At 37.8% G+C, this 23,368-nt stretch overlaps 1 protein-coding gene across 2 annotated transcripts in view; it reads right to left on the bottom strand.

Moving 5' to 3' along the window:
- Positions 1–4,592: 4,592 nt before the first annotated feature.
- zmym2 (zinc finger, MYM-type 2) overlaps positions 4,593–23,368 on the bottom strand; it is a 28,231-nt gene continuing 9,455 nt past the window's right edge. Inside the window, exons 5-23 of one of the 2 annotated variants that reach the window (XM_073845680.1) lie at positions 22,565–22,777; positions 21,199–21,346; positions 20,794–20,909; positions 20,505–20,627; positions 18,156–18,306; positions 17,780–17,952; positions 17,419–17,584; positions 17,305–17,336; positions 17,052–17,181; positions 16,832–16,959; positions 15,375–15,537; positions 15,016–15,150; positions 11,980–12,089; positions 11,602–11,791; positions 11,101–11,231; positions 9,682–9,796; positions 9,225–9,467; positions 8,434–8,569; positions 4,593–5,855 (exon numbers count right to left, since the gene is read on the bottom strand). In XM_073845680.1, coding sequence (XP_073701781.1) covers positions 5,669–5,855; positions 8,434–8,569; positions 9,225–9,467; positions 9,682–9,796; positions 11,101–11,231; positions 11,602–11,791; positions 11,980–12,089; positions 15,016–15,150; positions 15,375–15,537; positions 16,832–16,959; positions 17,052–17,181; positions 17,305–17,336; positions 17,419–17,584; positions 17,780–17,952; positions 18,156–18,306; positions 20,505–20,627; positions 20,794–20,909; positions 21,199–21,346; positions 22,565–22,777 — 2,790 coding nt within the window. In that variant the 3' untranslated portion in view covers positions 4,593–5,668. Of the gene's footprint in view, positions 5,856–8,433; positions 8,570–9,224; positions 9,468–9,681; positions 9,797–11,100; positions 11,232–11,601; positions 11,792–11,979; positions 12,090–15,015; positions 15,151–15,374; positions 15,538–16,831; positions 16,960–17,051; positions 17,194–17,304; positions 17,337–17,418; positions 17,585–17,779; positions 17,953–18,155; positions 18,307–20,504; positions 20,628–20,793; positions 20,910–21,198; positions 21,347–22,564; positions 22,778–23,368 lie in introns of both variants that reach the window. The other variant, XM_073845679.1, reaches the window with a different exon arrangement.

The raw sequence follows: 23,368 nt of genomic DNA on the forward strand, positions 1-23,368 counted from the left end.
TGATAAAATATTTGTTTTATATAAATAAAAAAGTATAAATCTTTACTGTAAACTTAAACTTCGATAACTTTTTTATAATTTTCCTTAAATGCTTTCACTGTGGCGAAGACTGACACAGAAGAGAAAAAAATGTTGAATAAAGTCATTAGTTTTGTTCTATTTGCACACAAAAAGTATTTTTGTAGCTTCATAACATTACGTTTGAACCACTGATGTCACATGGACTATTTGAACAATGTCCTTACTACCTTTCTGGGCCTTGAACAGATGCGTTGCTGTCTATGCAGGGTCAGAAAGCTCTCGGATTTCATTAAAAATATTTTAATTTGTGTTCTGAAGATGAACGCAAGTCTTACGGGTTTGGAACGACAAGAGGGTGAGCAAATAATGACAGAATTTTAATTTTTGAGCGAACTATCCCTTAGAGTTAAGTGGACTTTAATATTTGATTTGTTTAAAATTCCTGAACCCATTTAAAATGTTTCACCTAATCAAAGGTGCTCTCATATATTTCATTGTTCGGTTAGTTTTCACAAGCTAAATCCAGTCATTTCAACAAGAATCCACAGAATCATAATTTTGCGAGAGGATGACATATTTTCCACTCAGATTTTGCATTAGGTTCAAGTTGGTCACTTAGATTTGTGGTGTTTACCAGCCGAAAGTTTCTATGTCTACTGAAAATGGATCCTATTGACAGTGAAAACTCGTTAATGTGACCACACCAATTATTTTGTGTTTGTGAAAGACTGTTATTTTCTCTGAATGTCTTCTTGACATATTTTACAAGTAAAGCAGTTTACTATCTTACAAAATATGTTGTTTCAAATGTCAACTGAATACATCCTGTCACAAAAGCTGTAATTTCTGCTATCTCCTCCTTCCACTTACACCTCAGTAGCTCCAGTGCCGTATAAATAGATCTGCATGCAGCATTACTCTTATTTGTACTGAAGAGGGGAGTGCTGTACAGCCCATAATAACACCACTGCCCATCAGTCACAACTGGCAGCCTTAGTGAAAACAGGACATCATGTGTCCTCCTGGAAGCGGTTTCCTGTCACATGATCATAGACTGCAATGACCTTGTGCTTCCCCGCGTCCTGGCACAATCATTGACATGGGACACCTGCCGGAATGAAGTCCATCAAGGGGGCTTGGTCTGTGACCCATGTGTTTGTTTGGGAGGAGATGATACCAACCATTTGTGCCAAGTGAGCTCATGCCACTCGTCTGTCAGAAAAAGCTCATGCAGTATGACCTAGATAAATATAGTTTAACTTTACATCACAACAGCAGGCCTGTCTCAACTCTGGGACAATATGATATTAAAACACATGCTGTCCATGTGACCTCATTAGGGAGGCATTCTACTATGCAAGTAATAAATGCACCCACATTTGCTGTGTCTTAAACATTATTTTGCCTTGTGTATGTTTTCATGTACAGTTGAGGTCAAAAGTTTACATCCCCTTTTCAGAATCTGTAATTATTTTACTAAAATAAGAAGGGATCATACAAAATGCATTTTATTGTTAGTTAGTACTGACCGGAATAAGATATTTCAGATGTTTACATATAGTCCACAAGAGAAAATAATAGTTGAATTTATAAAAATGACCCTGTTCAAAAGTTTACACCCTGTTGATTCTTAATACCATGTTCTTACCTGATTGATCCACATCTATAGTTTTTTTTTTTTTTTTGTTTGTTTACTGATAGTTGTTCATGAGTGCCTTTTGTCCTAAACAGTTAAACTGCCTGCTGTACTTCAGGAAAATCCTTCAGGTCCCACAAATACTTTGATTTTTTTTCAGCTTTTTGTGTATTTGAACCCTTTTCAACAATGACTGTATGATTTTGAGATCCATCTTTCCACACTGAGGACAACTTAGGGACTCATATGCAACTATTACAGTAACAACACAGTATTAAGAATCAAGTGTATGTAAACTTTTGAACAGGGTCATTTTTTTTTATTAATTTAACTATTTTCTTATCTTTCACATCTTTTATGTGAAATATCGTATTCAGGTCAGTACTAAATAAACAATAACATACATTTTGCAGATTCTGAAAGGGGATGTAAAATTTGGACCTCAACAATAGGTGCATTAATAGTATCTGTGGCATCAGCCAAGGGTGGGATATATTAGGCATTAAGTGAACAGTCAGTTCCTTAATTTCATGTTTTAAAAGCAGGAAAACTGGAAAAAATTGTCTTTGACAAGGGATAGTGATGGCTAGATGATGGGGTCAGAGCAGAAAGTCTTGTGCGGTGTTAGGCAGTCACTAATATTTACCAAAAGAGCAAAGATAGAAAGATTGAAAGGTGGCATCTTGGATGAAGCACGTTTGATGGCTGGGTGTGTGTATGTTGTTTACCTGGGAAAGAGGTGGCAGCAAAATGCATACGGGAAGAAGGTAGACTTGTGGAGGCAGCGTTACGCTCTGGCCAATGTTCTGCAGGGAAACCTTGGGTCCTGGTATTGATGTGGATGTTACTTTGACAGGTATTGATGCAGACCATGTACACCCCTTAATAGCAAACACTGTTCAGGAATGATTTGAAGGACATGACAAAGAGTTAAGGTGTTGGATTGGTCTCCAAATTCCCCAGATATTAATCTAATTGAGCAACTATGAAAATAAGTTGCTGGACCAACAAATCCAATCCATTGAGACCCCAGCTCCTAGCTTGCAGGACATTAAGGATCTCCTGCTAATGTCTTGGTGACACACACTAGAGTATCTTGTGGAGTCCATGAGACATCAGAGGTGTTTTGGCATAACAAGGAGAACCTACACATCATCATGCTGGTGGTTTTAATGTTGTGGCTGGTCAAACTTTTGTCTATACTTACTATATTTGGTTATCAAAAATTTGTATTATTACAAATGACAAAACTCCCTATGTGCTATTGCTTGAGCCAGCTGTGTCTGGATAGGTGAACTATGCCTTTAAGGCCTTTTACAGCAGGGTCGATAACAATAACTAAAAAGTTTTAAAACGGTCATGAAATGCCTTTATTATTATTTTGTACTGTTCTCTGAGGTCCCCTTATAATGTTATCAAGATTTTTACCTCAAAAAACAAGTAATAAGCTACCCCTCTCATCAGAATGCTGTTTAAATAGCCATGACAGACTGTAAACTCTGAAATAATCACCCACTGCTGTTTGTCTAACACTTGTGTATGTTTGAGAGCCTACATCCTTCACAGATGGACGCTGCTGTGTTTAATGCCAAAAACACGTAAATACTCAGTACATTTCAAACAACCTGTAATAACAGACAAAGCAATAGTGACCACAATAAAAAACGTTACCCACAATTGTGTGACACAACATTACTGTCAGATTTAATATAGCCAGCACGTCTTTTAGGTCATTAAAAATAAAGTTCATCCACTCTTTCCTAACGTTGGGATCAGAAAATAGGCACTCCAAAGACAACATTCATTCCACAACGTGAGACTGCTCAGCATCTTGTATTCGGAGTCATCTTTATCGTTTGGTTTCAGCATAGACCTGCGTTTGCCTCTCGTTATTTACACTACATGCATAAATAAGTGATGTGAAAGCAGGTGTTGATCATTTTCCATGAAGGCGGTGTTTAGCCACACTATTACATCAGTTGTACATTCCACAACCTGCTCTTTAGACAGACTGGCTTCAATATAAGCTGTTTTTAGACTAACAAGAAAGTTTGAGTTGAAACTTACAGGATGTTTTTATACTAAAATGACCCCTTAGGTGTCAAAAGATCAAAGGAATTGTGGTTTCTCAGTTCATAACCTCTTTAAAAGCGCTCTAATTCTATGAGAATAGGGTCCACCACATTTATAACAATAACAGAGGAATGATATTAAAGCAGCAGATGACAAAACTGCAGTGTACGCTTATAATATAACTTAATGTTACCATGCATTGATGTAGACGCTAATAGAGTTATTATTGTAATAGTATTTTTGACACATTTCACCAAGTGCTTTTCTGAGGCAAACATAAATTGTTCCCATCTCTGAATGTCCTTACGGAACATAAAAGAAACAGAGAAAAAAAAAAAACAGAAACAAACAAATTTCTTTAACAGCTGGATGCACCTCATTTATGTTCAGAGCTGTAATCTGAGATGGCTCTCGAAATATTTTTTTGGAAACTACTTGGCATCATTTAATAGTTTTGATAACTTTACTGTTATATTAAAATGTAAAAAAACAGGTCCAAACTTAGAATGGTAGTTTATATTATTCCATGTATTAATCTAGTAGATCTTTTTACCTCTCCATTTACTTTTTACCCTCAAACTGCATGATACGAGTTATTCGTGTTCACAGCAAAAACGATGCAGGATGAGTTAAAGGCCAAAGTCTAATATTTTTCAAAACCCCATAAACCTAATGATGAGCTTGGCTTAATAAGCCCAAAACATGTTCACCCACATCTTCAGGCCGTTTCTATCTGTTACAAGCCAGTGGAAGACAAGGGATGTAAACAAAATGGCAAAACTGAAAATTCACATTTCATGATCCTGTTAACAGAAAAAAGATTTTTAAAAGGGTCTTGAGGTAAACCATTATGAGACCGAGAAATTAGCTAGTAATTTATTGGTAGAAAAGGTCAAGGAAATAATTGTAAAAACCATGAAAACATAAACCCCACTGACTTATAAATAAATCACTTTTACTCTTGCATAAGCTAAGTGTTTTGAACATAACGTTTAATGAGCTTTGTGCACACGCACATCCTTCAAATTACTCTCGACTCCAGGAAGGGGTACAGAGCAAATTCTATGACAATGTTTACACATTGACAACACATCTCTGCTTTTCTGTGTAAACAGCGTAATGCTGCGGATGAAATTCAAGGTTAAATTTCATATACTTGATTGTTCAGAGGAATAGTTTCACACTTAAAGGTTCGATGCCAGTAACGTATTGGCTGCGCAGGACTAACTCCTGTCCAATCCACTCCAAAACAACACAAGAAAGGGGAGGGAAATAGATACGCGCACATTCACAAACACACTCATACCACTCACACAAAGAGGTCCAGGGCTGCAGCAGGTTTTAATGCTCTTATGGAAGGCCAGAGAAATTGCACACATGGCACAGCGTCCAACACACACACCCTGCCCTGCTGTTAGAAAATCTAGGACTCTCTCTTTAACAGACGTCAACCAACATTAATAAATAAATTTAATCTTTAGAAGGCTTTGTTGGACAGGAAGAAAAAAAAAAAAAAAAAAAAAAAAACAACATCCTCCATTCCTTTACTTTCCTCACAGGACCAAAGTTCCTGTCTTCTGTCTGCTAACAGACTAGCCTCAGAATATTTTCAGACCACAGTGGTCTCACAAGTAATGCTACATGAACCAAAGTTTCCAACAAAGTAAAAAAAAAAAGGGGGAGGGGGAGCAGGAAGAAGAAAGCAGCATCCTGTAGGTCACGTTTCTGGAAAAAAACAACTCCTCAGGGTCAGGGTCTTTGGGAAGACTGATGTGAATCAGCATAATCCCACCAATGTCCATCCTGACATCAGCTCTTAGCAGTATTGGGATCAGTGTGTTTAAAGGGAGAGTGACAGGGTGTGACGTGAAAAGCAGCTCGTTGGTGATGCACAGGGTGTCATGACAGCATAGTAAGAAGTCTTCAGTGCATCGGCCCTTACACTCCCTCCTCTTCGTGCTGGTTGTCCTTATAGATATCTCTGACCAGCAGCACTCGAGTCAGGAGCCTAGCCAGAGTGCTCTTCTCTAGAGGCGTCGAACTGAACCACAGCGGACTGTCCGAGGAAGCAGAGACCTCTGGCTTCATGTACAAAAAATCCATCCTCTGTCTCACAGACTCTGGGCTGAAAAGAGAGGAAGAGATGTCAGATTCCATAAGATCCATTTATAAGAAATGGAGATTCAGAAACATTCACAAACACAAGTATCCTTATAGCTTCATAACATTACAGTTGAACCACTAATGTCACATGGGCTATTTTAACAATGTCCTTACTACCTTTCTAGGCCTTGAACGTGGTAGTACCATTGCTGTCGATGCAAGGTCGGAAAGCTCTCGGATTTCATTAAAAATATCTTAATTTGTGTTCCAAAGATGAACAAGGTCTTACGGGTTTGGAACGGACATGAGGGTGAGTAATTAATGACAGAACTGTCATTTTTGGGTGAACTATAATATTTGGGTACAATATAGCTGCATGCAGCAATTACAGGGCCAAGCATTCAAAGGGAAAATGAGGAGCAAAGGATGGCATTGAACACCAGACCAACTGCAACAATGAGTAAAAGGAAGCAATTTTAAGATGATTTTAGTAAAACCTACAGAAAAATAATGTAGAACGCCCATTGACATGATTTAATGGCTTATTACGTTTGACCAAGAGGTGGCACTGTCATCAAATCGATGCGGTGTGGTTAGTGTGAGGAGACAAAGGCACACACAAAGTTTGGTGTCATTATGTCAAAGCTTTGCAGAGATAAAGCCTCAGAGTCATTTTTGCATCAAGCCTAAAATTTGTAGCGGCGCTGTACAAAAACGGTTTCAACCATCAACATGAAATCCATAACTTTTAGTCAGTACAGTCTGAAGATGATCTGTCTCGATTTTGGTGAAAATTTGAACCGTCTAGGAGGAGTTCGAAAAAAAAAGATAATTGGTATCTGTGTTGTCGGCACGACCCAAGGAATATTTTGAGACCAGTTTCATTACAATAGGCTAATGCTACCTACAGTTATTAGCGTTTTTGGAAATTTCAAAATTAGTAGTTAATGAATGCTTTATTACTCTTGACCAATAGGTGGCGCCGTTACCAAATTGATGTGGTGTAATCACTGTGAGGTGACAATGCCACATACAAAATTTGGTGCAAATATCTCAAAGCTTTGCGGAGATACAGCTTAAGATGCACTTGGGCATCTTTTCAGCAAATTCGTTGATGCGTTAAATGAAAACGGTTTTGAATATCGACATGAAATCCATAACTTTTTGTCAGGATGGTCTGAAGATGATCAAAATTTGGGGAAAATCAGACTAACGGTCTAGGAGGAGTTCGAAAAAGTAGGTTTTCTACAATAATCAAAATGGCGGACAGGAAGTTAGGCCAATTTTGGCATAATTGGTATCATAGTTCTCGGCCTGACCCAAGGAATATTTTTATATCAATTTCATTACAATAAGCTATTTTTCACATAAGTTCTAAATTTCTATATAACTTTTGACCACAAGGTGGCGCTGCCACCAAACTTTTTGAGTACTGTCAGGGCTTGGTGACGAAGATATATACCTAGTTTCGTAACGATTCGTTAATGCGTTCGTAAAATATAGCATTTTATAACAAAATTCAAAATGGCCGACGCCCAAAATGGCTGACATGGGAAAATTGGATATGGTTCGACTCGGCATGCCCCTCCGAATCTAACGAGACCAGTTTGAAGATTTTTGGCCAAACAATTTAGAAGTTTTAAGCTAAAATAGCCATTTTTCATATCTCCTGACCACTAGGTGGCAGTGTGACGTAACACTGCATGTAGCCTCAGGTCATGCTTGTTATAACACACACCAAGTTTGGTCTCAATACTCCAAAGCATTGCGGAGATATGGCCTCACATCCATTTTTGCACACTTTTCGTAGAATTAATTTGTGAGTTATTCGAGAACGGTTTGTCCAATCAACGTGAATTCCATAACTTTTTGCCAGCATAGTCTGAAGATGATCTGAGCCAATTTTGGTGAAAATCAGGCAAACCGTCTAGGACGAGTTCGAAAAAGTAGGTTTTACAAACAATTAATTATAGAAAAAAAACTAAACCTTGCGATTTTTGAATTTTGGAATTCATTCGACTCGGCATGCCCCAAGGATTCAGAGAAAAATTTTTTGATTTTGTGGCTTACGGTTCAAAAGTTATTAGCAAAAAGAAAGTGAAACTTTGGACAAGTGGTGACGCCAGAGTGTTTGAGTTAGAGACTCCAAACTTGCTATGGTTAAAGTTGAGACTGTCCTCTGTTAGTGTGCCAAATTATACAACTTTCCCGCAAGCGGTTCTATGGGCTGCCATAGACTTCAAGAGCGGAAGAATGATAATAATAAGAATCCTAACGGATACAATAGGTGCCATCGCACCTTCGGTGCTTGGCCCCTAAATACTATACCTCAAGATCTTTTGGCTGCCCACAGTCACAGATCTTTAGAGTTTTGTGTGTCCTCATAGAACAAGTGTCAACACCATGTTTCAGGATGTGAACAGCATTAGTTATAATCACTGGACACTGCTTAGTTCAAAACAACTTGAACTAGCTAATCATGGTCTTGGGTTGCCCTTTCCCACCACAATAGTGCTGGTCCTTGGCCAGGGGATCTCCAATATTTTACATGAAATGCTTCAAATGCATAACAAACAAAAAAAATGTTACATATGACTCACCACTTTGAAAGGTAAAGCTCATACAGTCGGCACTCGTGTTTCTTAACAGGACAGTGAGCCGATCCTCCTGAGCCACTGTCCGCCTCAAAGTTTGAGTCACAGTCGTCTTTACGCCTTCTCTTACTTCCTGATTGCTCTATGGATAAAGAGACAAGGTCTATCATCGGGTAGACAAAACAGTCCCAAGCAAACAGCTCAAACAGAAAAAAAGACTGACAATAAAAATCGGTTACAGAATAATATCAATACTGATCATAAAACAATGTAACACCACATTTACAGTTGAGGTCAAAACTTTCTATACACCGGGTATAATCTGCAAAATGTTAATTATTTTACCAAAATAAGAGGGATCATACAAAAGCATGTTACATTTTTATTTAGTACTGACCTGAATAAGATATTTCACATGTAAGACGTTTACATACAGTCCACAAAGAAAATAAAAGTTTACATAGACTTGATTCTTAATACTGTTGTTACTAATGATCAACAGCTGTGTTTTTCTATTGTTTGTCCTGAACAATTTAACTGTTGCTGCTGTTCTTCAAAAACAATCTTCAGGTCCCACAAATTCTTTGGTTTTTCAGCATTTGTGTATTTGAAAATTTGAAATTTTTGATTCCAGTAATGTTTGTATGATTTTGAGATTCATCTTTCCAAACTGAGAACAACTGAGAGGGACTATGCATTGTGTAATGCATTAAGAGCCAGGGAGTGCAAGGTGTATGTAAACTTCTGACCTCAACTGTATAAATGTATAATTATGCTACACATTCAGATGAACACACCGTGCTGCTCCTGTGAGATGGAGGGGATGCGTATACAGACGGTGGTCTCGTGGCTGTGCGGTTTGGAACTGCTTGGGCCATAGACATTTGCAAACGAGAGGCGTAAGTGCTGTTCAGTGGTACGAAGACCAAAGTATTTGGTGTTGAGATAGAGGAGAGATCTCAGCAGGACAGAGGGCGTCTGCTCCCCAAGCTGCCCGCTGCTCCACAGATACTGCTCTTCAACACGACCCCACCGAGAACCTCAACAGAAAACCACTTACAGTTAAAAACGGTTATTTATAATTAGCAATCAGACAAAATTCAAAATCAGGCTAAAATAAAGTGTGAAATGTCCTCATAGTTGGATTGAGTCAACAGCACTTCAGAATGTGAACAGCAAGTTATAATCACCGGACATTTCAATATGACAGTCACATTACAATCATCTCTTCACAAAACACAGTAGTGCTTTTACCATCAGGAAGGACACTGGGTTGCCAGTCTTTGAGGAGCTTGTTCAGTTCTTCCCCAAACATGTGGTACTGTGGGTCACCAAAGAGGTCATCTGTCCTTCCTTTATCTTGTAAATGCTGCAAAACAAAAACATTACAACACCTCACAAGACACATGGTTTTAATAAAAAGGTGACTGGTCAGCCTCTATTAAGCAGTCTGATGTGTCCTCGTAGTAAAAAGCATCAACAGCATTTTTCAGAATGTGAACAGCGTTATAATCATTGGACACTGCTTAGACCAGGAGAGTTTAAGCCGAAATCTAGTTTCCATCAGAACTTAACTATTTAATGGGATAGTTCACACCAAAATGAAAATTCTGTCATTAATTACTTACCCTCATGTCATCCCAAACCAGTAAGACCTTTGTTCATCTTCGAAAACAAAAATTTAAATATTTTTGATGAAATCTGAGAGCTTTCAGACCCTCCATAGACATCAAAACCATCACAGTCAAGGCCCAGAAAGGTAGCAAGGAAATTGTTAAAATAATCCAATGTGACAAGCTAGGGTGAGTAATTCGTGACAGAATATTTATATTTGGATGAACTATCCCTTTAAAATTATACATTGTAGTTTTTAGTGTTTGGTCAATTTATTTTGACAAAACTACTGATTTCTATTAACAGACATTCATCGATTATCTGACATAACATATCTGCTTATTGGTACAGGCCAGAATTTTAATATCAGTGCATGCTTAATTTGATGACAAAAAAGGTATAATATAAAAATCAATAAATATAACAAAATTCAAGCATATGACCTTCGGATATGTATATAAAATTGCAGACACTATACAATATTTCTGAATTTCAATTAATTGTATAGCCCTGCTCTAGAGAAAAGCCTGCAGATAAGTTTATGGATGTATATTGGGTTTCCATAAGCACAGCATTCATTTATATTTATATGCACAGGTTTTAATCTCCGCTCCACTTGTTATCAAGAGGACCTGCTCTCTAACGGTGCGTTTCCACTGACACGTAGCGAGCGCAGCAGAGTGAGTGTTTTCAATTCATTCATATGGAAGTTTAGCTCAAATGCTCGTGTGGAGCATTATGGGATTGAAACAATGCGTAGAAGGCATTGAAAGCAGCTGAGAGCATCAAAAAGGTTGGGCATTTGTCAACTTTTTGCAAATCTCATTTCGTTTGTGAACCACCCTTAAAAGACGACGATGAAATGCAAACAGGGTGTAAACTTCGTTTTTCCATATAGGCATACTCGGCCCTAAATTTGACATATCCAAAGCAGTGGCGTTGTAGCACTGCCAGTGGCACGGACTGCGGATTTTATGTTGAAGTGGAAACGTTCCGTAAGGATTCTGATCTACAGCTTTAATGGACAAGCATGTGCATAAAGGCTGTGGACTTTCTTACCTTCTGGATGCTGAGACAGAGGTAAAGGAGGCTGTCTGGAGTATAGCACTCCCCGTTGGGTCGACGCACCTCTTTGACAAAGCAAGATAAAGACTGATTCAGCTCGGCTGGGCTCAGGGACAGAAGACTAACTGTTTGACAGACACACACATACACACAAAAAAATCTTAAACAACATCATCAGTATAGTATACGGAAGCAGTTTAAGATTATTTTGAGGACTTGTTTACAAAAACATGATATAAAGCAGGTTTTTACAAAAGTGTGATTATGTTCAATTCAGATGAATGGAACTAAGTGCCCTCATAACTCAAAGTGATCAACAAAACTGTTTCAGAATGTGAACAGCTGTGATAATCATCAAGCACATTCAAATCAAACAAAAGTTGCTCAAAAACAACCAAGCTTGAAAATGTCCCTGGGTCCATCTGGCATTACAATCTACAAATCATACTAAAAGAACCAATTTAAGTTAGTAAGAAGGTCATTCGTGACGAATACCTTGTTTCTGGCTCTCTTTTCCTTTGGACTGGCTGGACGGTGAGACTTCAGATGTGGCCCATCTCCTCCATGCATTTAAGCCGTACCTGGAGTTCAAGGGGAAAGAGCTATCTGCTGCTGAGGAGTCTACTGTCGGTGATGAGGATACTGAAGATGAAGACTCTTCCTCTACTGCCCGCCTCTTCTGGCCCTGGAGAAACAGCAAGTCAGAAACATCAGCATGTATACACAGTCATTGTTAACAATAACCCTATATGACGCCACAAGCCTCATATAAAACTTCTGCAATCACCACACATCAGCATGTGAACAGCAAATGGATTTCTAATCACAGGACAGCACTGGATGCAGTATTATTGGTGTAGATGGGTTCATTACCCTCCTCCTTGTTCTGGGCCGAGGTGACTTCTCTTTCTCCTCAGAAAGGACTGGAGGCAATGAGAAGAGCGGGTCTGTATCCTGACGCTCAACCAGGATGGGCTCTGATGCTGAAACAGACCAGAACAACACTTCTTTACTATGTACAGTGGAGATCAAAATTAGAGAACAACCTATAATTTCATACATTTCAAGGTCACGGCTTCGTCCTATTATAAGTTATCCTAATAACTTAAAGTGCTAATTTTCTTAATTATATGACAAATAAGGCCAAAGGAATGACCCTTTGCAAGAGAAGTTGGCCATTCCAAATCTGTTATTTCTTGAATATATATATATATATATATTTATTTTTTTTTGGCATTTTTGCCTTTAGTGTGATAGGACAGATCAGTAATAACAGGAAACAAAGTGGGAGAGAGATAGGCGGTGGGACCAGGAAAGATCCTCGAGTCGGGATTCAAATCAGGGTTCCTGCAGATATGAACAAGTGAAATTTAAGACTTTTTAAGACGTTTTAAATACCACCTTATATGAAATTTAAGACCTAAACCTGTAATGGAAATAGATATTATATTACATGCATATATGTAATATTTAATGTGTTTAAAGTAAAAAGTAAACACAATTTCAAGGCTGTCATAAATTAAATTTATTACTACAATATACAGTGAACTTTTCATATCAGCAGATACTATTCCACACAATATCCCCATAAAAGTACCACTAGAAATATCTGAAGTAAAAAAAAATTCTGAAGCAATATTTTCATCAGTGCTCTATTAGATTTTACATCTTAAATCTGCATATTTGATTTACCTTTATAAAGGCCTTTTTTTTCACTTTTGAAATGTATGCATTATGAAATTTATTTTATGAATTAATCAATAAATTCTAAATGGCTGTTAGCAGTGAGATTACATAATTTACACTGCAAAATTAAAAGTGAGATTAATGTTTTAAATACATTTATTGATTTGCAAATATATAAATTAGAAATGTTGGGTGTGGAGGCATACTTTTAAACACACTAAACTACCAGCAGGTGGCGGTAAGTCACTTCATGAGCGAGTTATTTCAAATGATTCGAGCAAAACGCTGAATCATAGCAAAACGTTGTTAGGAGAATGCTTCTGCTGCGATCCTTGTTTTGAACTATTTTCATTGGTGAAACAGAACAAAACAGTGAAAATACTTTTGCTGCGTCCGAAATCGCATACTTCCCTACTATATAGTACGCGAAAAACAGTATGCGAGGCGAGTAGTATGTCCGAATTCATAGTATTCGAAATACAGTAGGTGAGAAGTACCCGGATGACCTACTGCTTCCACCCGAATTCTGCAGTACGCATACCATGGACACTTCAGGCTCCAGGAGAGGAGTCGTTAATCGAAAAATGGCGGAAAGTGGAGACGCGGCGGACGTAGTACGTCCGAATTCCATTCATACTACCCATATTCATACTATATAGAACGTACTGTTTTAACGGTCATGAAGTACGTTTGAATTTAAATGTAGTACCTACTGAAGCAGTATGCGATTTCGGACGCAGCATTTGTCTAATATGTAAGTAACTACTTGACTAACTACTTGTTTATTGAGCTAAAATTAATGTAACATTTGTAATTGTGAGAATTTCAAGCAAAAAGCTCACTTGGTATATTACTGAACTATATCATGTTATAAATAAACTATACATTTAAAATTTTTACCTCAGTGTGTTTCTTTAGAGTGCTGTTACATTCATTTGTTTTAATGTATGTCACAAATAGACCAGAAACACTATCCATTATCAATTTCTGTTTATGTTGAATGTATTAAAATATGAATCTTTCTTGCCTTTCGATGCTTCTCTAGTTGTTTTTGTCACTTCAGTTTTAATCAGGCGGTTTGTTCGGTCGGACAAATAAAAAAAAAAAAACATTTTAAAAGTATCTCCAAGGCTGGCCGTCAGCTTGCTCGACCTATATTTATTATTATTATTGAGAACATTATATACAGAAAAAGGTAGTTTGACCTGTATTCTGCTACTGCGATTCTGTCTGAAGACACATTAACTTCCACAGAGGGAGAAAAAAAAATAAATCTACAGTTGTTAGCAACTGGCCTTAGCCAAGCCCTATATTCAGTTTTGTCAAGCTAAGTATGGCTAAACTTGCACTTCTCCATAGCTAAAAAGTTAAATCCATTTTACTTCTGCGGTACAATCCAAGAGAGACTCGCACCAATAACAGAAAGCTGATTGGCTATTGCATGTTGGTCTCATTTGTAGTTTAAATACAGCAAATTATATTTGGAATAGTGAAATAAAGAACTACAACACCACGGAAACAACAAAAAGAGAATTTAAATGAGCATTAGAGGTAGCGTTACATGGACATCGGAAAAATAAGACCTGTGTAAAATTATTTAAGACCTAGAACAGCGAATTTAAGACTTAAGGCCTAAAATTTTGATTTTTAAATTTTAGACTTTTTAAGACCCTGCGGGAACCCTGTCAAGCACGGGACGCCCGGAGTGCAACGGCGCTGTATGTCGGCACGCTGCCCGCCAGTCCATCGGCACTGACTATTTCAGGAATACTGCAGGTTTACAATGACACTCATTCATTTAAGTCGCCCAAAAAGGCGGGTCCACATGAGACAAATGCACAAGACGACAGGATAATGCAGACACTCTCAATGGGGAATCGGTTCAACACTGCAGCTAGAATTCCTTGCCAGTTCAGTGCTGAACAAGGTAAGGATCTGTCGTGATATGTTTAAGAGAAGTCGGACTGAAAGTGCACTCTACAGTAACCAAACCTCTCATTAGCAGAGAGAATCAAAAGGCTAAGCTCACCTTTGCTAAGGTGCATTTTATGTGGGGAGAGGAGAACTGGTCCCTATTGGCCAAAATGAGTTGAAAAATATTGGTATACTGGATATTGGCCAAAAAACAAAACTAATGAACTAAAAAGTTGACCTTATTGACATTACAAAATTATAAAAGGTCAATAATCTTTCAAATAACGTGTTCATTTGGTTCTACTCTACCTTGGGGCAGGTCCTTCTCCAGGTCCAAATCTGGTTCATACTTGTCTTCTTCCTCCTCTTCCGAGCTGCCACTGCCATTTTCATGTTTCACACTTTCCATCTTCACTTCTGTACTACTCTTTTCACATTTGATATCTAGAAAAAGAAAAGGGGTTTTCAAAACAGGTTTAAGACAACATGCCAAACATACAGTGTCATTTCAAAATTTTGCAGAGTGAATGATTGTACAAAGTGTCAAAAAGCTGAGAAATGAAAACCAACAGCAGCCAATTGCTGAGGTGAAGGCAGTGATGTTACAAACTCAAGCAGAGTCCTGCTTCAGCCTGTCAAAGGTAGACCGGCTCCTAACATGTTCTTACTTGAGCATTTGGGTTTCTCATCTTCTTGTGCAATCACTTCAGCCATCGCTATTAGATCAGCTTCCAGAGGGTCAGAGGGGACTTTGGCTTTGAGCTCATTGATGGTCTTCACAATTTGCTCAGCGTTCTGCAGAGTGGTTGGTAGAAACACTGGCACAGGCACCTGAAAGAAGCAGAATGAGCCACAGAGGCAAATAGGGTCATTTCCATGAGGTAAGGCATGTATAAACAGTTGAGGTATGCAAAATGTTAATTTAATGTTAAAATGTAAAGACCAAAATAAGAGGGATCATATAAAATGCATGCCATTTTTTTAGTACTGGCCCGAATAAGATAAGAATCCGACAAGAAATTTACATATAGTCCACAAGAGAAAATAAAAGTTGAATTTATAAAATTGATCCTGTTTACAATTTTACATTCACTTGATTCTTAATAGGGTGTGGTTACCTGAATGATTTTTTTAAGTGATACTTGTTTATGAGTCCCTTGTATGTCCTGAACAGTTAAACTGCCTGCTGTTCTACAGAAAAAAACATTCAGGTCCTAAAAATTCTTTGGTTTTTCTGCATTTTTGTGTATTTGAACCCTTTCCAACAATGATTTTGAGATCCATCTTTTCACACTGAGGGCAACTGAGGGACTCATATGCAACTATTACAGAAGGTACAAACGCTCACTGATGCTCCAGAAGTACAAAAAAAACTATCATTAAGAGCCAGGGGATGTAAACTGGATGTAAAATTTTTTTTTGCCTGAACATATTTTTTTTTTTCCATTTAGTACTGCCCTACAGAAGCTACTTGCATGTTTCCCAAAAGACAAAATCAGCTAAATCTACCCTAATCTTAAAATTAAAAAAGTTTATGCATAACTTGCATTGTGTTTCCTTCGGGAGCGATTGAACCTTCTGTGATGGTTGCATGAGACCTCAGTTGTCCTCAGTGTGGAAAGATGGATCTCAAAATCATATATTCATTGTTGGAAAGGGTTCAAATACAAAAAAAGGCCCCAAAAAAAAAAAAAAAAAAAACCCATAAAGAAGATGTGGGACCTGAAAGATTTGTTCTGAAAAACAGCAGGCAGCTTAACTATTCAGGACAAACAAGGGAATCATGCACTATCATTTAAAAAAATCATTCAGGTAAGAACAGAGTATTAAGAATCAAGTGTATAAACTTTTGAACAGGGTCATTTTTATGAATTCAACTATTATTTTCTCTTGTGAACTGTATGTAAATGTAAATGTCTTTTATGTGAAATATCTTATTTAGGTCAGTATTAAAAAAATATATATAACATGCATTTTTGTATGATCCCTCTTATTTTGGTCAAATATTTAACATTTTGCAGATTCTGCAAGGTGTATGTAAACTTTTGACCTCAACTGTATGTGTACACAAACATATTGCAATGAAAAACAATGTGACACTTTCATTCTGTGAGGGAGCTCTTACCGGTACAGGTATTGCAATAGGAGTGGGTGTGGCCTGAGAGTAGAGGTTCATGGGAACTGGGACGTAAACAGGAATAGGGATTGGAATGGGAACATACTCCTTTCCTGAGCCCTCCACACCTGCCTCATCTAAAGAGAAGCAAAAACAGAAGTACATAAACCTCCATATTCTCCAGAAAAAAAGTTGCATCTGTATTGTAACAGAACAAAAAGGTACTTACCTGTCTGCAGTGGTTTGCTCTGCATGTGGGGTTTGCAGTAGGTGGCCTTGGTCATGGTGAGGGGCTTACAGAGCACAGCTTTATTCTTCACATCCTTCAGGACCCCTCCTCCAGCATACGATACAGGCCCCTGAGTAAACAACTGCAACAGTCACAATAAGAATGGACTAGAGTCAATCTAAACTATGCAACATGCCAATTTATAGCTTCTTGTGTCTAACAATGACTCAGTCAAAACTGACAGCACCCTCACCATCTTAGATGCTTGGGTTGCTCCTCCAAATCCTGTAAATGGACCAAAGGATTGCATTTTAAACATGACAGCATGATTCACACATGCACATTTGCAAGGGGGTTTAAATTGTACCTAAAGCTGTGTTTTCTGGGCCTTTCTGTGTGGCCATGTTGGGCTCATTCTGTTGGCAGTAGAAGCGCAATAGACACTGCTGGTCGCAGAATTGCTTCAATTCTGCACGCCACTGCACAGACTCTGTCAAGTTCCCCTGTACCTTACAGCAGTCGCAGCGCGCCGCCTAGTGGACACAGCACAGAAATACAAGGATTTCAAAGAACTGCAGCACAGATGATAACCAATAATGTACAACATTAATTTAAAACATGTCAGTGCATTGCTGCCCCTGTGGTCTGTGAACAAACAGCACCACCATGGCTTAATCACATGATCCCAAAGTTAGGAATGATCAAACTGGGCAAGAAGATCAGCGTACCTTGTAGTACCAGTCGTGAAACTTTTTTGCACACGTCTCGCTGCAGAAGTCCCTGCTGACTCCATCTATTTGTTTGGTGATGGATTTCTTACACATCTGGGTGCAGTGGTTACAAGTGACACACTTTAGGCCCAGACGCCTGGCGAAATCCTGCTTAAACAGTAACTTACAACCTGCAGAGTGAACAAGAACACTGCCTGAAATATCACTCCTGTTATAATGGATAAATGTAGTAAAGTTTAATATATAAAATTGACTAGAACATTGCCCTCATATTCTAAAGATGAAATCACAGCATGTCATGATGTGAACAGCAAAGTTAAATCACAGGACAATGCGCTGTTAAACACGGTCAGAAATTCAACAGAATAATGACCTTCACTACAAAAGGGCCTCTTCACCCCCGAGAACTTCACAGTCTCATGCAGAGTCTTCTCTTCCTGACAGTATTCGCAGAACGTCACTATGCAGTGGAGCTTCTTGTAGTCATCACAACAGGTCTTACTGCAGAACTGATACACTTTATCCTGCAAAGAACAAATATTAAGACATTTCAATCCTTAAAAGAACAGTTCATTCACAAAAATTTAATTAAGTCATTATTTTTACACTATGTAGGAAAGGAAAGGAGGTGAAGTGAGGCCAAGTATGGTGAACCATACTAGGAATTTGTGCTCCGCATTTAACCCATCCAAGTGCACACACACAGTAGTGAACACACACACACCGTGAACACACACCCGGAGCAGTGGGCATTGCTGCGGCGCCCGGGGAGCAGTTGGGGGTTTGGTGCCTTGCTCAAGGGACTCACCTCAGCCGTGGTATTGAGGGTGAAGAGAGTGCTGGTTATTCACTCCCCCCACCTACAATCCCTGCCGGACCTGGGACTCGAACCTGCAACCTTTGGGTTACAAGTCCGACTCTCTAACCATTAGGCCACGGCTGCCCCCTAAAGGCAGTGCGCCGCCCGGGAATGGAACCCGGGTCGCAAGAATGGGAATCTTGCATGATACCACTACACCAGCGGTTGTTATATCATCTATAATTTAAGATGAAATGTATAACATGTACACTAAAAATCTTTTGACTGGTAATTTTTTTTTTTTTTTTTTTTTAAATAAGTGTCTTCTGCTCACCAAGCCTGCAATTATTTGATCCAAAGTACAGCAAAAGAAGTTACATTTTGAAATATTTTTACTACTTAAAATAACTGTTTTCTATTTGAATGTTTTAAAATGTAGTTTATTCCTGTGATTTCAAAGCTACATTTTTAGCATAATTACTCCAGTCACTTGATCTTTCAGAAATCAGTCTAATATTCTGATTTGCTACTCAAAAAACTATTATTATTATTAGTATTATGCTGAAAACAGCTGAGTAGATTTTTCAGGTTTCTTTGATGAATAGAAAGTTCAGAAGAACAGCATTTATCTGAAATAGAAATCTTTTGTAACATTATAAATGTCTTTATCATTACTTTTGATCAATTTAAAGCATCCTTGCTAAATACAAGTATTGATTTCTATAATTATACTGACTCCAAGCTTTTGAATAGTATAGTGTATACTGTTACAAAAGCTTTTTATTTTAGATAAATGGTGATCTTTGGATCTTTCTATTCATCAAAGAATCCTAAAAAAAATTAAATGTGTGTGTCCTCATAGAACAAGTGTCAACACCATGTTTCAGGATGTGAACAGCATTAGTTATAATCACTGGACACTGCTTAGTAAAAAAAAAAAAAAAAAAAAAAAAAAACTGGCTGTTGTGAACGCGCTCAGGGCAGTTAGACATTGCGGTGGATCAGAGGTAAAAAAGAAATATATAAACACTGTTCAGTTTAGGGATGCACTATATATCGGCATAAATATCGATATCGGCCGATGTTCGTCATTTTTTTAACCTATCGGCATCGGCCCAATATCGTGTCGGCATCGGTCCGATATCGTACCATGTCTTTTGAATTACGGTTATGTCACAGTTCTCATTTTTGTTTGAACATTTTTATAGATGGGTCTTAAAATTGACTTGTTTTTTTTTTATGTTTGCTTGGTAGAAACCTTGTTTCAGGGTTTGGACATTTACATTTACATAAAAATGTGCACGAACAGTCAGGATATTGTGTTGGATATTTTGATTTAGCCTTTTTCTCAAATTTGAGTTTACCTGGAGAGCACAGAGCTGAAAACATGTTGCCATGAATACTGACATGCTTGATAAGTGGTAAAAGTTGGTTACTTGTATTTTATTTCCAAATAACAAGGTTACAGGGCTACCATAAAACATATTCTGAAAATAAAGGAAGAAATTAAGTATGTACAAACTTTTATCAAACATTTTTTAAAAACACATATCGATATCAGTATATATCGGTCATCGGCCATAACAGAAAAATTAATATCGGATATCGATATCGACCAAAATTTTCATATCGGTGCATCCCTAGTTCAGTTTCTTGCACAGACTGATTGTTTTGTGTGTTAAGACCTCAATGTATCGTCACAAGCCACAGAGTTTAATTTGGTTTTGTCTGTGTTTGTTTTTTTTGACTCTTCAAGCCGTGGGTCACATTGACTGTCATTATATGCCTGACAGTTTTGCCGTACTTTGGATCAAACAAATGGAGGCTTGATGAGAAGAGATTTCTTAAAAAAAAAAAAAAAAACACATTAAAAATCTTACTGTTCAAAAACTTTTGACTGGTAGTGTATGCGCAAGATCTCACCTCCCACTCCAGAATCTCTGGCTTCAGGTTGAAGCAACCACGACAGTAGTTACATTTCAGCTGGATGTTCTCAGAAGCTGACGCAGGAAATTGCCCATTGGCTGATGTCTGGATGGTGGCATTCTGCAGGGGACATTTGGATAAAGCCACCAGTGAAACATTAGCATTTTGTACTTGGACATGGACATTCCTAACATTTAATGCATAGATGCATATACCTGCTTAACTTCTAATCAGGGTTCTAAAGAAATTTCAGATATAGCACAAGCTTTAAAGGCATCTGAAGTACCTGGAACTTGGTGACACATTGTGAACTGCAGAAGCTCAAAACCTTCCCTTCAGGTAGAGTTGCCTGGTACTGAGGTAATGCATTTCTCTTACAGAAGTGGCAAGAGGGCTCAGAATCTACAAATACACACAAGATCAAACATGAGCTGACACATTTATAATCTCTGACTCAGAGTTTGTAATGGGTACACATCTTAAAGTAGAAATCAAATTGCCTGCCTGTGAAAGGAGCTAATATTAACATTATTTGTACAGCAGAAAAAATTAAGGACAACATTTTGCATATTCAACATGTGTTATGAAACCACATCAAACTTAAGGCATTAGAAAAACACAAATGTAGGCCGTATGGCACCCGTGGAGTGAGAGTGACAGCATTAGCTCTAGGTTGTGATTATCTACTCACTCTGTGCAGCAGCTGCGAATTTGCTCTTGGTCATACAGGCTGTGGTGCAGTAAGACTCCATGGCTCCATTTGACCCAATACACTGAGTGGCATCAAATGATCTGCACATCACCTTACAGCCACTACACTGCACTAACTTCCCATGAGTCTGTGGTAAAAAAAATAAAATAAAAATAATTGAGAGTAATCACTAAAAACATCATCAAAACTAGGGCTGTATGTTTAATCTAAATAAAACCGAAATGGGGAAATGGCTTAGTCAATATATCAAATCACAAAGCCTGTGATTTATTAAAAGGATAGTTCACCCAAAAATAAAAATTGCTAAATTAAGTTATTTTTGTACACAAAAAGTATTCTCTTAGCTTCATAAAATTAAGGTCAAACCACTGATGTCACATGGATTTGAACGATGGATTTTAATGATGTCCTTACTACCTTTCTGGGTCTTGCTGTCTATGCAAGGTCAGAAAGCTCTCAGATTTCCTCAAAAATAACTTAATTTGTGTTTTGAAGATGAACGAAGGTCTTATGGGTTTGAAACAACATTAGGGCAAGTAATTAATGGCAGAATTTTCATTTTGGGTGAACTATACCTTTAAGGTAAACCGGTTGTTTACATTATTACCTCAAGATCTAAATTTTGACTGCACAGTCACAGCTCTTTACAGACAGTTTTGTGTGTCCTCATAGAACAAGTGTCAACACCATGTTTCAGGATGTGAACAGCATTAGTTATAATCACTGGACACTAATTAGTTAAAAAAAACTGGCTGTTGTGAATGCGCTCAGGGCAGTTAGACATTGCGGTGGATCAGAGGTAAAAAATAAAAATGATATACTGTTTGGTTTCTTGCACAGACTAAGTGTTTAGCGTGTTAAGACCTCAATATATCGTCACAAGCCGCAGGGATTAATTTGGTTTTGTCTGTGTATGATTTTTAGTCTTCAAGCCGTGGGTCCCATTGACTGCCATTATATGCCTGACAGACTGCAACGGTTTGAGTTAAAAATCTTCATTTGTGTTCTACTGAAGAAACAAAGTCACCTACATCTTGGATGCCCTGGGGGTAAGCAGATAAATATCACATTTTCATTTTTGGGTGAACTATTCCTTTGAATTAGATTTTAAATAAAATATTAAAACAGTAATATTTCTTATTTTGTTTTTTTTATTTGTAACAATATTATTACAGTTTTTTTTATAAAACAAAATTGGATTTTACTAAAGCATGCTAACAGACATTAATGTGGGATGTGAACCTTACAGTTTGATGTTTCAGTGCTTCTGTTTTAAACATCAGACAGTCAAAAATAAGCTGGATTAAATGAGTGAATATTTTAGCAAGAAATTTTAAGCACTGACCTGTTTATATTCCCTGATGCAATTTTGACAGCAAAAACGTTTCTGCTGACCATCTATGAGTAAAAAGTGGTTTGCTGTTGCACGACTAGGCAAGTAGTTTCCACACTGTTCGCAGCAGTTCATTACGAGCCCGTTAGCCATACGGTAACGATTAAAGCATGTGTCACTGCAGATCTTGTGGGTCACATTCTTAATGCTCACTTCATGTCGAATCTGGAGAAGATGCAAAAAGAAATACATCATTGTATTTAACGCTCATCCAACAGTAGACTTGCATAACACTATAAAATCATCAAATTGACTACAAAATTGGTGTAATGGTTGTCTGCTCCTGTACCCAAGGTGATCACCATGGATACAACACAAATACAGTCAGGGATGGCAGTAACCATGGCTACAGGGCTGGAGGCTTGATAGTGCTCGAAAATGATATTCTACAATGGACAACAATGAAAGGTGGGTGAAAATGACAGTACTTGGGTTTTTCATCCAGGTGCAATAAACTCGTATTACACTTGCTCACTGGCAGCACATTCAAAGGCAAGATTCCAGTGCTCTATTGTGAGCAAAAATAATTTGAGCGCATAAGCTCTAATGCAATCAAAAGCACAAATTTATATACATAATACCATCAGGATAAAGCAGACTGCATTACTTGCAGTGTATACAACCTTGCTGACTTTAGTGTGACACGATAGAGCTGGATTATTCCATTAGTAATTATTTAATATTCATACAAAAAAAAAAAAAAATTTAAGTAAGCCTTTACCATAGTAGAATTCATTAATTCACCATTATCGCCCA

This window comes from Garra rufa, chromosome 8 (assembly GCF_049309525.1).
Source record: "Garra rufa chromosome 8, GarRuf1.0, whole genome shotgun sequence".
Classification (NCBI taxonomy): Eukaryota; Metazoa; Chordata; class Actinopteri; order Cypriniformes; family Cyprinidae; genus Garra; species Garra rufa.